Source organism: Ahaetulla prasina, chromosome 6 (assembly GCF_028640845.1).
Source record: "Ahaetulla prasina isolate Xishuangbanna chromosome 6, ASM2864084v1, whole genome shotgun sequence".
Lineage (NCBI taxonomy): Eukaryota > Metazoa > Chordata > Lepidosauria > Squamata > Colubridae > Ahaetulla > Ahaetulla prasina.
This window is the reverse complement of record NC_080544.1, coordinates 1,641,224-1,657,484: the sequence shown is the minus strand read 5'-3', so window position 1 is coordinate 1,657,484 and position 16,261 is coordinate 1,641,224. Positions and strand designations below refer to the sequence as shown.

Below are 16,261 nucleotides of genomic sequence, written 5' to 3'. Positions count from 1 at the left end.
AAAACTTATTAAATTTGGCCCAAATATTAAACTCTTTAATATCACTGCAGGTGATATTAAAGAGTTAATATCACCTGTAGTGATATTCATCATCCAGAGTATCCTTCCTATCGGAGTATAAAACTTCGGGAACTTATCACAATATTATAAGGGTATGGCTACTTCCGTACACCTCTTAATATAGGATGATATAGGAAGAATATTTTAATAATCTTTGACCTGCTTCTCCAGAGACATAGGATGTAAGCATATGTTCTCCGTGCTCCCTCCTTAAAAAAGTTGTGTGTCTGTGTTGACTTTTGTTCAATTTTCGCTATTTTTAGAGAAATTGAGAAATTTATAATCACTGATCTTTGAAAATGCTTAAACATTTACTGTTTTTGAGCTTTATAAACCCTTCTTATGAGGACAGTGTCCCCCAAAATAGGAGCATTTCATATATAAAATTTTAGATACTTATATGAGTATATAAAAAATAGAGACAATTGCAACTCTTTAGAGGCGAGAAGTTCTGTATAGAAAAAATTGAACTGAAAACTTAAATGTTATCTGCACAATTTGAATATAGATTTCATACAATTCAGGCTTTGGCAAAATTCAAATGTTTCAAATTCTTCCTGCTCCTCAACGCAACTTTGAACTAAGTTGCGTTTGGGAGTATGTGTCAACTCCAATGATATTTCAATCAAGATAAGTATATGTTAAGGTAAGTATATGTTGAATTGTGACTTGTACCCACTCCGTTATTAATACATATACCTGTTCTAGTGAGTCTGGGTAGGATATAAGTTGGGCGTTTTATCCGTAGCTCTTGATAACTGAAGTTTTCTCGAACATTGATTTTCTTTTTTAGTTCCGGAAGAGTGGAACTGGTTTTTCATGCATCTAAGATACTTCCTTTCATAAAATGGAAATAACTAATACTGTTTCCTAATACCCTTGAGGTTTAGATCATACAAAGGATAATTCTAAATTTTGCCAAATTTATTTCTAGTTGTTAGGAACGAATAATATCCTGGAAACATGAATTAAAGTATGTAAACTTACGAAATTAGGGAAAATGTTCGTTTCTGCTAATAAAAAAAGGATCCAGATCCACATTGAGGTCAAGAAAAAAGAAAACATTCCTTGAAAGAGAACTAACTATTAATTTGACCATTCTTTCCATAGCCTCGGGCTGATCCCATTCCCATATGTAGCTTCTGTTTGGGGACAAAAGAATCAAACCGTGAGAAAAAGCCAGAAGAACTTCTCTCCTGCGCAGACTGTGGTAGCAGTGGTAAGTCATTCAGTCTGGCCAAAAAAGAATTGTCAAGGCATGTTTATATTTGCAAATGGAGGTGCTCCTGCAGTGGTGGGATCCTCCCGGCTTAACAGCTAGTTCGGTGATTGCGCTCGTGTGCTGTTTGAACAAATCTTCACTCTGGGTTTCTTCGGAGGAGTAACACAGTGATTCATGCAGCAATCAGCTCTGCCGCGCAAATCAGCTGAAGAGATAAAAGTAGGAAAATAGTGCAGGTGGATGGATAGGCCCATCTGATTGTTGGGGCGAACTGGTTGGCTCCCTCTGATTGTTGGAGCTACCGGTTCCCCTGAACCGGTCCAAACCGGTAGAATCCCACCACTATGCTCCCGTCAATGGAAGGAAAGCTCCAGGAGGGCATGAGTTAGAAAGCTTTCTTACATAATTGTCATTCTCGCTGAAGCTCTTTCTATCCACAGAGCAAAAAAGGTAGCATTTGGATATGTCTGCTTTTTGTTTTAGTCTTTTAAAACTAAAGAGTTGAATGAGTCATTGGCAGTTGCCCATCTAACCTGATACAAGTAGTGGAGTACCTGTGTGAGTTGAAGGTGATGAAAACTTTGTGGCGCGCTCAAAGGCTAAGAAATGGGTTATTTTGTGGATTTCATCAGATTCATAAGAGTGTCATTTTGAGAGAGAAATATTCTGTATTTGCAGCCACTATTGGGGCTGCAATGGGAAGAGAAGAAGAGAGATAAGGGGAATTAGTAGAAGAAGTGAAAAGAAACGTTGCTTGGGATAGTGACAGAATCCAACACGGTAATTAGATGTGGCCCAGACATTTAATGCCTGGTAGATACCTAATCCAGATTGTGTAATAAGAAACTGTCTTTGTGTAAGCCACAACATACGGTGCTAAATCGGATGAAGTCCATTTTGGCTAAATCCATTGATGCTTAACCCCTGTTACTTTGAAATCTCAGACAGGGTACCTTGGGAAGGTGAACTATTTTTCCATTGGTTATGGAATATATCTTACTCATAGTGGATCACGCAAAGAAATCTGCCTACCTCTGCGGCCAACTTTTTGGAAACTTTATTTGAACTCTTGTCTTGGCAATAGTTACCTGATCCCTACCATCTTCTGCATTTAATTCAGATCCTTTTTGATGACTGCTTCAGCAAGCTCTATTTTCCTCATCGTTGCTTATTTCAACATATTTCTTCTTTTATCCAATCTGTTTATGATAACTTTCCTCGTGTCTCTTTTCCCCTTTTGTTTTTAATATGAAGTTAGTTCAGCAGAAGCTGGGGTGAAATGCTCCCGGTTTGGACCGGTTCGGCCGATCCGGTAGTGATGATGGCCGGTGGTTTGGAGGACTGGTAGCGATGGCAGCTCGAGGCTCCGCCCACCCGCCCAGAAGTCATTACTTCCTGGTTTTAACCCTTCTCTTTCTGTGTGCAGCGTTTCTGCTTGTTGGGCCACTTCCCCGAAGCCGGCAGCTCTGTGGCTAGCTGCTTTGCTTTTTCCCTCTTGAGGCTCTAGGGAGGCTTGTGCGGCAGCACTGGCATGGGGGAGGCAGGCCCCGTGCTTGTGCTTGTGCTTGTTCAGTGCAGCTGCAGGCAAGCCAAGAGACAGTGAGACAAAGGGGTTGGTGCATTGGTATCACCTCTGCCTCCCCCATGCCTCTTCCTCCACCTTCTGCTGGTGCCACCACTCAAGCCTCCTATGAGGAAAAAGAGGGAAAAAGCAAAGCGGCTGGCTGTGGAGCTGCCAGCTTCAGGAAGTGGCCCAACAGGCAGAAGCGACACGTCCAGAAAGAGACTCTGGCCTTGCCCTGGAGCCACTGCCTGCTCACTGCCCACTTGCCGCCTGCTTGCCGCCTGCTCACCCTTCATCTTGGGTTAGGGGCCGGGGCCCAGGGATGTGCCCTAGAGCCACCGCCTGCCTCAACCGGGTCAGGGAATGCACCATTCCCTGACACCAGCCTTGCCCCGGAGCCGCCTACCGCTCACTGCCTGCTCTGCCTTCGCTTTGGGTCGGGGCCCAGGGGCATGCTTTCCCCGAGCCCTGAAGCCGCCACTCACTTGTTGCCTGCTTCAACTGACCCGATCAACTGACAGCAGCTCCAGGGCCTCGGGGAATGGTGCATCTCTAGGCCCCGGCCCCCGACCCAGAGCGAAGGGCAAGCGGACAGCAGCTCCAGGGCAAGGCCACATTCAAGAAGGGGAGCAGCTCCGGTAACTTTCGCTTGCAAGAAGCCTGTAGCCACTGCATCTTTCAGCGTAAGAAGCACCTCCAGGCGCGCTGGGAAAAAAGAGAGGCTGCGGCTGCAGGCATTTCACAAAAAGGGAAAAGGCAGAATAGAAATAAAAAAAAAATTCCTACTGGGTTCTGTGGACGTGGCTTGGTGGGGGTGTGTGTCATGTGACTGAGGGCGTGGCTGTGACATCCAGTTGGCCTTACCCACTCAGTCATAGGACACCCGCCTCACCCCACCAAGCCACACCTAGAGAACCGGTAGGGAAGATTTTTAGATTTCCCCCCTGAGCAGAAGATTTCTTCGAAAGCTACCCAGTATAAAGTAGTAGGACATTGCTAACAGATGATGGGCTACAATAGATCATGCTGGAAAATAACAGGAAATCAAAGGGAAGGAGACATTTTCCTTAAAATAACCAAATCCAGGGTTTGTGACAGGGGTCAAGGAAATGTTAGGAAAAATAAATGCCAGTTCCGTTCTGTCCCCCCCTTTTTTTTTTGTCTATGAAGAATGAAGAAACAGATTGACAGGCTCCATATCTTGAATCGGGGTGGTATTCATTTAGCTTTGCTACCGGTTCGCAAATGTGAGCCGCGTGCCACCTCCGTGCATGCGCAGAGCCTTCTGTGCATGCGCAGATGGTAAAAATTGGGGTGTGATGACATCCGGGCGGGTGGCCGGAGACTCCCACAGCCACCGCTACCAGTTCACTCGAACCGGATAGAACCGGCTGAATTCCACCACTGCCTTGAATTGTGATTGAGGGACAGACACCATTGGAAGCAGCTTCTTTGGTGAGAACTGTTGCAATGAGCAAGGGCAAAGAACGTCTAATTAGAATTTTTACCCAGACTACAAAAGAGAACCCATTATCGATTCACAATGAACAGCACCCATACTTACTCTTTCTCATTCTCATAGTAAGGATATCTTAGTGCAAATTATGAAATGGGTGAATAGGACAGAATTTTTTTAAAAATGTAATTACCGTGATTTGGAGGGCTGCACATGCTTTAGAAATGACTCAAAAGCAGAGTACTTGACAAAAAGTCAAGCTGACATCTGTCACCATGCAATTAAAAATTTTGACCCTTTTTGGTGGTGTATCACAAGATGTAATAATGGGGTAGGTTTTCATCACACTGAAGAGGGAGTCAAACTATTCTCCAAAGCACCTGAGGGTAGAACAAGAAGCAACGGGTGGAAACTAATCAAGGAGAGAAGCAACTTAGAACTAAGGAGAAATTTCCTGACAGTTAGAACAATCAATAAGTGGAACAACTTGCTTCCAGAAGTTGTGAATGCTCCAACACTGGAAATTTTTAAGAAAATGTTGGATAACCATTTGTCTGAAATGGTGTAGGGTTTCCTGCCTGGGCAGGGGGTTGGACTAGAAGACCTCCAAGGTCCCTTCCAACTCTGTTATTATTATTATCTTGCTTTTTTGACCCCTCAGCTGCTTCTGTTCGGACCAAGTGATTTGGAGTGCATGGGAAGATAAACACAACCCCTTAACTCATTAAAGCAGCTTTGACTTTGATGTGTTAAAGTGGACACCGTTTTTTTCCCCCCAGGTTCGTGCAGAACCTTGAAACAAGATGTGGCTGTTTCAGAAAATCATTGATTCCCCCATGTTCCTTCTCCCAATCATTTTTGAAGTATGCCCAGCTCTAATTATTAGCCAATTGTCAGAGAAAAGTATGAAAAAAGTACTGTTGAGTATGAGTGAAGTACCGTTTGGTGTGGTGGATACCACTGAAGCGCACACGGAGAAGCACAGTTAAAATGCTGCCAAAAAGGTACACTCACTGTGTATACTACTGTAGTAGAAATGACTTAATTTTATTTTGTACATATTTTTTTTTAGGACTTCATTTTGTCAGAGTTCATGTGCTTCACAGAGGAACTTTTGTAAAAGATGCATTGTCTTTTTATGGCTGCATCTGTTTTATGCAGAATGCATGCCTGTAAAATTGTACGAAGAGCTATGCTGGATGAGATCAAAGGCCCATGTAGTCCAATAGGAAAGACCCAAGCAGGATACAGATGTGACAGCTCCGTCCTACATATGTGCAGGATCATCTGGCATTCAGTAGTTGGGTTTCATTATATGGCTAAGTTTCTGGTTGCATGGCAGATGTCCCTGGTTTTTTTTTTTTGTTTGTTTGTTTTTGGAACAGAATATCTTAAGGCCTTAACTATCTAAAAATGAAGGATTTGTAAAGGGAAGCCATGTCTTGTGCTTCCTGTGCATTGATTGATTGAGGCAGGGTGCTTAACATTTTTTTTCGAGGGTGTTTAGTAGCATCCCAGGCACTGCAGTCTAAGAAATGAACACATTCAATTTAGAAGTCATCAAATAAATTATATCTACTGTTGTTAATACAGTAGAATTACCACCACCACCCCGCCACACATCAAGTTATTTTCTTCTTGTTGCACTGAACATTTAAATTTGGGAATTGAATTGCTAGGCAATATGTAGTGATATAGTTTGTATTCCTTTATTTCCCTAGAACAGGGGAGAGCAGCTATGGCAATTTTATGACCTATGGACTTCAACTGAGCCATGCTGGCTCAGGAATTCTGGGAGTTGTAGTCCACAGGTTGTAAAGTGACCAAGGCTACCCACCAATGCCCCAGTAAGTGCTCCTGGCTTCACAATCCAGTTATGAAAATGGAATTTTCTGTGATTTGTGGAAGAGATGCTTCTTTTCATTCCCTGTAGATATGGCTTTTTACTATTAATACTTTAATCGGCGATATATCTTTCCTCATAACAATTCACAGTCGTTTGTAAGGGAGATCAAAAATTGAGAATTCCGATGTTTAAATAAACTAACTTTCAGGTCCATTATAGAGAAAATAAATTTAATCGGCTAGTTAAAACTAATTAAACAAAACATTTTGAGATTGGCAATCAAATTACCAAATGTCTAAATCTTGAATAAAGGAGTTCTTAATAAAATGCAAAAAAAAATCATAATTCTTATAGGTCTGTGTGAATCCCAAAGTCTCCTGCATGGCCTTGAGGCTACCCAAGTACAATCTGATCTAAGGCCTTTGTCCTCTTCTCATCCAAACTGCAGTAGAACTGCAAGCTCCTATTCTAAGTCCCTTTTCTGAAGTGATAGTTTACTTCTTGCTTATGAGCTGGCCATCTGTTACTAGTTGCATAGTAAGTGAGAGATTATTGGGTTGGTTAGCCATTAGATAACGTTGGACAGCCGGCTAGTTTTAGAGCTGGGGGCCTCAATTACTTCTGTAGTAGCAAAGCACCTTTTTTCTATTCCTGAAACTTTACTAAGAACATAGAATCCTAGGACTGGAAGGGACCTTGGAGGTCTTCCAGTCCAACCCCTGCTCAAGGCAGGAGACCTGATACCATCTTGGATAAATGATTGTCCAATCCGGTCTTCAAATTCTTTGTCTTCTGCTACAAAGCTTCACCAGTGGTGAAAATACAAAATAATACTAATAAAATACTAATTATTTTATTCAAATAACTTTTTGTTGCCAGTTACACAATGGTGAAATCCGATTATTATTTTTTTACTACCGGTTCTGTGGGTGTGGCTTGGTGGCCACCGGTGCCCTATGGATGTTAAAAGTAAAACATGGCTTCTTAACTGCTGTGATTTCTCCTTGGTGATGGGTAGGTGAACCTTTAGCTGGTCCTTCTTCTTTCTTTATCCATTAGACACAGGGTCCTTCTCTGACTTGAATATTCCTTCTGCCAGGGTTACTTCCTTAATCAAATTCTTACATTACATACTTCATTGTTCTCTCTTATGTTTGACATGGATCAGGGTGGATTTGATTTAAATCAAGTCGATTTAAGTCATAATTTTTAAAGAGCAATTGTCATCTCTGTCCCGCAGCGGCTTCTCCTCTGACCCGCTGTTGACTCACCAACAGTCTCAGTCACTTTAATGGGACGGCTGGTGATGCGGCAGTGACACAGCAAGGTGAGGGATGTGGGAGGCAGGTGAGTGGATGCCCGCTAACAGCTGCTTCCATGATGGATCTGAAATGACAGGTGCTCTTTAAATGTAGGGACTCATTCTTGCTGATAGTTAGAATCTTTAATATTATTATTTGCAAACAAAATGAAGGTTTCCTATTTAGCTTGCAGAGCTTGCAAACTCATTGAATGAGTTTACCAAAAATGTAAATATTTCAGCCTCTACAGCCTCATGCTAGATAACTAAGCTCCATTTCATGCTGAATATACTAAAGTATTAATGTATCTGAAATTGAAAACTATCTTTAGATAGATTTTTACTCCAAAAGCATTTTATTAAAATACATTTGATAAAAATTTAAAAAAATCTGTTTTAAATTAAAAAAATTCAATTTAAATTTAAAAAATCCATTTTTTTTATTGTTTTTAAAAAAATCGATTTTTATCCGCCCTGACACGGATTAATCATTTTAGCAATTTTGGACTAAATCACTGTTTCTGACTCTCACCCTCCATGAATGTTCTATGGTCATCTTTGAATGGCATCATTATTGAATGGATACACTTCTCTCATCTCTTCCTCATTGTTGTGTCCTTAGTAAGTTGGTTTTCTTGCTGAACATACACCCATTTTCAATATTTTCTTCCTCTTTAGAACAGGGGTCTCCAACCTTGGTCCCTTTAAGACTTGTGGACTTCAAGTCTTAAAGGGACCAAGGTTGGAGACCCCTGCTTTAGAACATGAAGTTCAGTAAGACTTCAGTAAAAAGTAATGATTGCAATCATTATTTTACTCCTTAATCCATATGGTTTTTGTAACTTGCCCAGAAGTTGGCATGCACGCTATATAGCCCCTCTTTGGTATAATGATGAGTCTCAAAAACATTTATATGCCTGGGATTCATTTACTCAAAAGATTAATTCAATCATCTGTTGCCTCTCTTGATAAGTAATATTTTGGATATTACTTATCCAAAGGGTAATTTTAGGCAAATCACTTTATTTATTCTAGGGTTTATGTTGTTCCGTTTCCTAAACTTTCTATGTAGAAGATATGTTGGCCCAGGCAAGAATGCATAAAGGATTGGAAAAATATTTATCCCTCTAAGTTTTTAGAGTCTTTGCATAATGTCTTTGCATAATGTCTAATTGCATAATATCCCACCCCAAACCCCCAAAGATATTAGTCTTTGTCATCGTAGATCTTTTCTTCAGAAATAATAGTGACCTGCTTCTTCAACATTCTTCAACGTTGTCAGTCTTTCTTTTTGTCTGTTGCTTTCATCAGTAATATTATAAACAGAACTGCATGATCCAGAAAACTAAAATGTGAACATATGCACAGTTCAGTTACTTAGCATGGTGAGAATAGATTTAAGTGAAGAAAAAGTGTGTTTCAGAGTAACTGTAGTTTTAATACATGGGCTAAACCTGTTTATGGACCCTGCAATGCATAGCATTCAAATAGCAGGACCCACCTTAGATCTATAATAAAATATTGAAAGTAAACATCCTTAATCTTGTCCCTGAGTGAGAATAAACAATTGTAGTCAGTACTGATACAGTTTTACTGTGAGGAAGATATAAGATAGTCCTTGATTTAGGACAATTGCTTTAAAAAGTTTGAAGTTATGACAGACCTCCTCCCCAGAGCTACTTAAGTTGACTTTTGTAACTTTTTTTGCCAGTTTCCTGCATTTACTTCCAGTTTCTGACAAAAAAAAAATAGACATTGGAAAATCGAGTAGCTTAACAACTGATTTTTCGCTTAATAATCACTACAAAAAAATGCAAAAAAAAAAAAAAATCAGGTCCAGTCACACAGTGCAGCCTCAATGACTTAACAGCCATAATTCTAAGCTCAGTTAAAGGTTGTAAGCTGTGGTGGGATTCAAGTAATTTAACAACCGGTTCTCTGCTCTAATGATTTCTTCCAACAACCAGTTTGCCAAACTGTTCAGAAAGTTAACAACCGGTTCTCCTGAAGTGGTGAGAACTGGCTGAATTCCATCACTGGTTGTAAATTGAGGACTTCCTGTCCTAGAGTTTCTGTCGTAACAGAACGCTAAAATAAATTCAATAATTCTTGGTTGTTTCATAGGGCATCCATCCTGTCTTAAATTTTGTTTGGAGTTAACAACAAATGTGAAGGCCTTAAGATGGCAGTGTATCGAGTGCAAGACATGCAGTGCCTGCAGAATCCAAGGCAAAAATGCAGTAAGTAATATGGTGGCACAGTGGTTAGAGTGCAGCACTGCAGGCTACTTCTGCTGACTGCCAGCTACCTGTAATTTGGCAGTTCAGATCTCACCAGACTCAAGGTTGACTAAGCCTTCCATCCTTCTGAAGTGGGTAAAATGAGGACCCAGATTGTTGGGGGAAATGTGCTGACTCTGTAAACCGCTTAGAGAGGGGATGTAAAGGCTATTGCTATTGCTATTTTATATCACACAACATACATTTGGCTTATATAGGACTAATACATAATTATTAGTATTTTCTACTAATATTAGAATGTATACTAATTGTATTTCAGATATTTATATATCCCCCTTCCTATAACGATTATTAAGATTTCCCCCAGTATTAATTTATAATAAAATTGTGACATCATTAAATCTTTATCTAAATATTTAATGCATCGGAGACAAATTCCTTGCATATCCCATCATGCTTGGTCAATGAAGAACACCCTATATTCTATTCTAAAATATCTACATGAAGAGAATGATAGGAATGAGAGCTAGCCAGGTAGCCCAACTGATCATTTAATAAAAGCCTTTCATCAGAAAAATACCAACTTTTTTTTTTTTTAAGATTCCTTAATTTATTTTTTTCCTCCCCTTTTCTGTCTTTCAGGATAATATGCTTTTCTGTGACTCTTGTGATAGAGGTTTCCACATGGAGTGCTGTGACCCGCCACTTTCTCGAATGCCAAAAGGTGAGCTTTGCATCTATATGCCTCGAGGTTTCATTCACTTATGCCATCACACAGTGGTCAAATGTAAAATTTGTTACTACCAGTTTTGTGGGCGTGGCTTGGTGGGTGGGTGGTAATGTGACTGGGTGGGCGTGGCCAACTTTTTTTGCCTCAAAAAGAAAAGAAAAGCCTCTGACGATCAGGCAACTCAGCTGGGATCATCAGAGTAGCCTTTTAAAAGCATTTGTTTACAACCTCTTCGGCCGAAGAGGTTGTCGAAAAAATGCTTTTAAAAGACGCTGATGATCCCAGCTGAGCCATGTGATCATCAGAGGCTTTTTTTTTACTTTTAAAAGCATTTTTTCGGCCAAAGAAAAAATGCTTTTAAAAGTAAAAAAACAACAACAAACCTCTGATGATCGTTTGGCTCAGTTGAGCATGGGGTGGGTGGGGGCAGGGACGATCCGGTCCAAACTGGGAGCATTTCACCCCTGCCATCACTAAGTGATTCTGTGAGCAATTTATGGAAAACCTAATAGGGTAGAATGCAAGATCTGCTTATGATTGAGCAGTCTGGACTTTTGAAGTAGCTTTATTTTACTAATTGCATTCATAACACTTAAAATTTAGGTGTCCCAAGAAAACCTTCTTTTTAAGGGTCTTCTTGGTTAATGTTTTGATGACGTGCTAAATAATGCTCAATGAGACATGAATGAGGCTAACCAGATGCGGTATTCATCTGGTTCAGACCGGTTTGGGTGAACCGATAGCGGAAATCGCTGGTGGGCCTGCCCACCCTCCCTGGCTCTCTGTCCTATTTAAGCACGTTTTTGAAGTCAGATGCATGCACGGAAGGCACACGTATGAGCAAAGCGCACACGCCCACATTTTCGGTACTGAGCGAACTGGTAGGTAAATTATGTGAATTCCACCTCTGAGACTAACCCTCCTTAGCTTTGCTGCACAATTCTTTCTTCCTTATTCTGCCTGGAATACAAACTGAAAATTTTTGCTTCGTGTCTGCTTCTAGAATTATGATAAATCTTCAGTGTGGTTAATTATCCATTGCACCACCCAGAACTGACCTGCTGAAACATAAGCTTGATAAATTATAGTTGAAGAATTGGTTAGAATGGCTTGCCTGGTGAAGGAAGGGAATCTCTTTGCCACTGTTTCTTAGGGATGAAGCTATTTCCTACTTTAACGTTGCAAAAAATTAACGGTACTTGGGATTTAAGATTGCAAAGGAATACTTTCCATTTTACCAAAGAAGAAAGATGTGTTATAATTTGCTCACTCTACCTTTAAACTTAACATGATAATCAATAATCTACTCAGCCTTTTACTGCTGACAAGGTGGGTTATATTTTGATTTCATGCTGTTTATTTGAGCACTGGGAATGATCTTTTTTATGCCAAAGTCTCCTTTCCTGCTCCTTTTATAATACTTCCAGCTGGATAATTAATCAAACGCTTAGAATAAAAATAGCTTTTAAAAATGAAGCGCTTATCTTGCCTGGGAGGATTTATTACACATATACACTTCTGACTAAAGATTTCTCTATAACACGTACCATGAGTGGTATGTATCATCTTTATAGGAGCACTCCAACTAGGGCTGTTATGCCATGTTTTCATACTATACTGTACATTAAATAAATTTATTTTTTTATTTTTTCTTATTCACAAGAACTAACCTTATTTGTTATGCTGTTTTAGAATAGAATAGAGTAGAATTTTTTATTGGCCAAGTGTGATTAGACACACAAGGAATTTGTCTTGGTGCATACGCTCTCAGTGTACATAAAAGAAAAGATACGTTCATCAAGGTACAACATTTACAACACAAATGATGGTCAATATATCAATATAAATCATAAGGATTGCCAGCAACAAAGTTACAGTCATACAGTCATAAGTTGAAAGAGGGTGGTGATGGGAACGATGAGAAGATTAATAGTAGTGCAGATTTAGTAAATAGTTTGACAGTGTTGAGGGAATTATTTGTTTAGCAGAGTGATGGCCTTTGGGAAAAAACTGTTCTTGTGTCTAGTTGTTCTGGTGTGCAGTGCTCTATAGCGTCATTTTGAGGGTAGGAGTTGAAACAGTTTATGTCCATTTCTTGAGATGTTGATTGAGTTGGGTGGCTATAAACAAACAAACAAACAAAGTACTGTAAATAAAAAAAACTATCAATAATTTATCGTACTATAGTCTACACCCTGGCGCTATATTCAGTTGCGATGTACGCTAATCTTATCACTTATGTCAGTACAGATAGTCCTTGACCTACAACCACAACTCAGTCAAAATTTACGTTGCTAAGCAAGATAACAACTATCTTGCTTAGTGAGCTGTGTCCCATTTATGACCCTTTTTTGCTACAATTGTTAAACAGGTCACTGCTGTTGTGTGCAGTGAATCATGAGGGTGTTAAGAGAATTTGGCTTTCCCTGTTGATTTTCCCTGTTGGAAGCCAACTGGGAAGATTATAAATGGTGATCACATGACCCTGGAACAGTCATGAGTTAGGACACTCATCATAAATACGAGCCAGTTGCCAAGCGCTAGAATTTTGATCGTATGACCACCATGGGGAAGCTGCAGTGGTCATAATTGTGAGGAACAGTCATAAATCACTTTTTCCAGAACCATTGTAACTTTGAATGGTCACTAAACGAATGATTGTAAGTTGAGGACTACCTGTAAATAACTTTTTCTCTTTTAAAAGTATCTAAGCTTGTTCTAATTTTCGTACTCAAGCTCAGATTTGGAAAAAGAAAACTGAACTGAACTGAAAATAAGAAAATGTATAGGATAGGAGATCTTGATTAGAAACAGTCAGGCAAATTTTAAGATGAGTGAACAAAAGTTGTTCTAGACAAAGCAACTACTCGAAAAGAAGAGAAAAAACACTTAAAAATTGGGCATTGAGCATATCAGCCCAAAGAGTTAACAGCTGGTATTTAAAGAGAATATTTCTTAGCTGGGGGGTGACAAACTCATTGCCGACAAAATTCCCATCAATGTTATATTACATAATTACATGTTTCAAGTTTACATTTCTGGAATCCGAATGCAGAAGGCCAACATTAAGTAACACTGTTAAGTGAATTACTGCAGTTGTTAAGGCAGTGACATGGTTGTTATGTGAATTTAGCTTCCCCATTGACTTTGCTTGCCTGAAGGTCGCAAGAGGTGAACACAGGACCCCAGGACATTGCAATTGTCATAAATACATGCCAGTTGTCCGTTTTGATCACGTGGCCATGGGAATGCTGCAACAGTTGTAAATGAGAAAAAAGGTGACAAGTCACTTTTTCCAGGGCTGTTGTAACTTTGAACAGTCATTAAATGACTAGTTGTAAGTTGAGGACTATGTTGTCGTTGTTGTTGTTGTTAGTTGCGAAGTCATGTCCAACCCATCGTGTTCCTCCAGGCCTTCCTGTCCTCTACCATCCCCGGAGTCCATTTAAACTCATGCTGACTGCTTCAGTGACTCCATCCAGCCACCTCGTTCTCTGCCGTCCCCTTTTTCTTTTGCCCGCAATCGTTCCCAGCATTAGGCTCTTCTCCAGTGAGTCCTTCCTTCTCATTAGGTGGCCAAAGGATTTGAGTTTCATCTTCAGGATCAGGGTTGATCTCCTCTAGGACTGACCGGTTTGATCGCCTTGCAGTCTGAGGGACTCTCAGGAGTCTTCTCCAGCACCAGAGTTCAAAGGCCTCAATTCTTTGGCGTTTCTTCAACTTTCACAACCATACATTGCAACTGGGAAAACCAGAGCCTTGACTATACGCACTTTTGTTGGCAGGGTGATGTTTCTGCTTTTTAGTATGCTATCTAGTTTTGCCATAGCCAACTGTTGTCTTATAGGACTATATAGGACTATATTATACTGCCAACTGCTGTCTTCCCCTGCTGTTTTCTCCCGTAAAACAGACTTTGGTTCTCAGCTGGCTTTTCTCCTTTTTGTGTCTACTAGTCTCCCAGGGCTAAGCAAAATCCATCCCTTGCTGAGGTGTTTGGAAGAGGCTGATTTCCAGGGCTCTAGCCCTTCCTTAACAACAGCTCAACTGCTTCTTCTTCTTCTGCTCCCTTCCACCCCCAACATCACCAGGAATCCTGAAAACACCCAAAAGGAGGGGATGGGAGGGGCAAAAGGACTGGCCAATGCTTTCTTTGTCAATTAACCCTTTTTGTTGATTGGCATTGAAAAATTGTATTTTGTATTTCCTACACAGAAGAAATACCTTGTACTAAAAAAGAAATTGGAATGTCAATTATTCTATTGTTGTGTACTGCAGAAGGAGTAATAGGTTGTAGTAGAAGTGTTTGTATTTGTGTGTGTGTGTGTGTGTGATCCTTTCTTCCCACTCAGGAAGATTTTGAAGGCAAGTGCTTTCCATTCAGGGCCTTCTTGATAGAAAAAATATTTTTCTACTATTTGTTAAGAGAGGAGAGATGAGTTTTAGTCCATACCTACATGGACTCTTGCATCACTTTCAGGTTGAATAAATATATTTGTGCTGTCTTACAGATGTGTAGAAAATACAACCTTCCACATTAATTCATGGTTCCAAGCAATTTACGCTCTGCTATCCTATCCATTCAGCAGTTTGGCTGTGAAAACATAACCTCGTTCCACTGAAATCCATCATGAAGCATCTTTGTTATTTTAATAAAAGCATCTGAGTGATAATAGCAAGTTCCTGTCCCAAGTGATAAATACTTGGAGTGTAAGATGCCCCCAAAACATAATCTAAAGCAAAGGTGTCAAACTCATTAAGGGCCGCATCAGGGTTGTGTTTGACCTCAGGGGGCTGGGGTGGGCGTGGCAACTCAACATCACTCCGCACATGCGCCCGGCCTTCCGCACATGAGCTTTGCTCGCAGGTGTGCTTTCCGCACCTGTGCCCGCCTTGAAAACATGGCTAAATAGGACAGCATTACGCCAGGGCAAGTAGGCAGGTGGGTGGGCCCACCAGCAGTTGCCGCTACCGGTTCACGCAAACTGGCACGAACCGGCTGAATACCATCTCTAAGTGGCATGACATTTGGGGTTTACTTGATACAAGAGGTTCATGGAACTGTCAATTGTCTCTCAACAATCAGTGGACTTGGAAGCCTATGATGAGGGTGAAGGGGTAGCAGAATTAATCAGCTCTGTTTCATGTCAAATACAGGTATGTGGGTTTGTCAAGTCTGCAGACCAAAGAAAAAAGGAAGGAAGTTGCTTCACGAGCGAGCTTCCCAGATAAGGCGACGCTACACAAAACCTATTGGACGGCCAAAAAACAAACTAAAGCAACAAATGTTGTAAGTATTCTGCCTCGTTCTTCTTTCCAAATAGGAGATCCCTTCCTTATGATCCTTTTAAAATGAGATTAACAATAATTTTCCCCATTCCACTGTAAGATGCTTGATGGATGACATTCCTCCTCCTCCTCCCATTAAACTTCATGGTATTTGTTTTTGTTTGTTTATTGTTTGCTTTTTATGGATGGAGATGTACAGACCTATGACATTGCAGTGTTTCCCCAAAAATAAGACTGGGTCTTATATTAATTTTTGCTGCAAAAGATGCATTGGGACTTATTTTCTGGTTAGGTCTTGTTTTATAATACTAAATGCATCCATCTGGTTAACAATCTTACTTGGGTCTTATTTTGGGGGTAGGGCTTATACATACTAAGAGCATCCTAAAAAATTATTCTAGAGCTTATTTTCCAGTTGGGTCTTATTTGGGGGGAAACAGGATATTAAAATCAAGTTATTTTAAGTGCACTGGAATAATATTTTGTTTTATTTGGTTTTTTTTCCCCCATTTGCTTTTTATGTACAGAACTAGGAGATTAAAATCAAGGTATTT

General features: G+C 40.2%; 1 protein-coding gene across 1 annotated transcript in view; it reads left to right on the top strand.

The window, feature by feature from the left end:
* Window positions 1-16,261, top strand: part of KAT6B (lysine acetyltransferase 6B) — a 103,642-nt gene that overhangs the window by 29,029 nt on the left and 58,352 nt on the right. Inside the window, exons 4-7 of the mRNA XM_058188468.1 lie at window positions 1,171-1,279; window positions 9,573-9,688; window positions 10,331-10,412; window positions 15,576-15,708. Coding sequence (XP_058044451.1) covers window positions 1,171-1,279; window positions 9,573-9,688; window positions 10,331-10,412; window positions 15,576-15,708 — 440 coding nt within the window. The remainder of the gene's footprint in view (window positions 1-1,170; window positions 1,280-9,572; window positions 9,689-10,330; window positions 10,413-15,575; window positions 15,709-16,261) is intronic.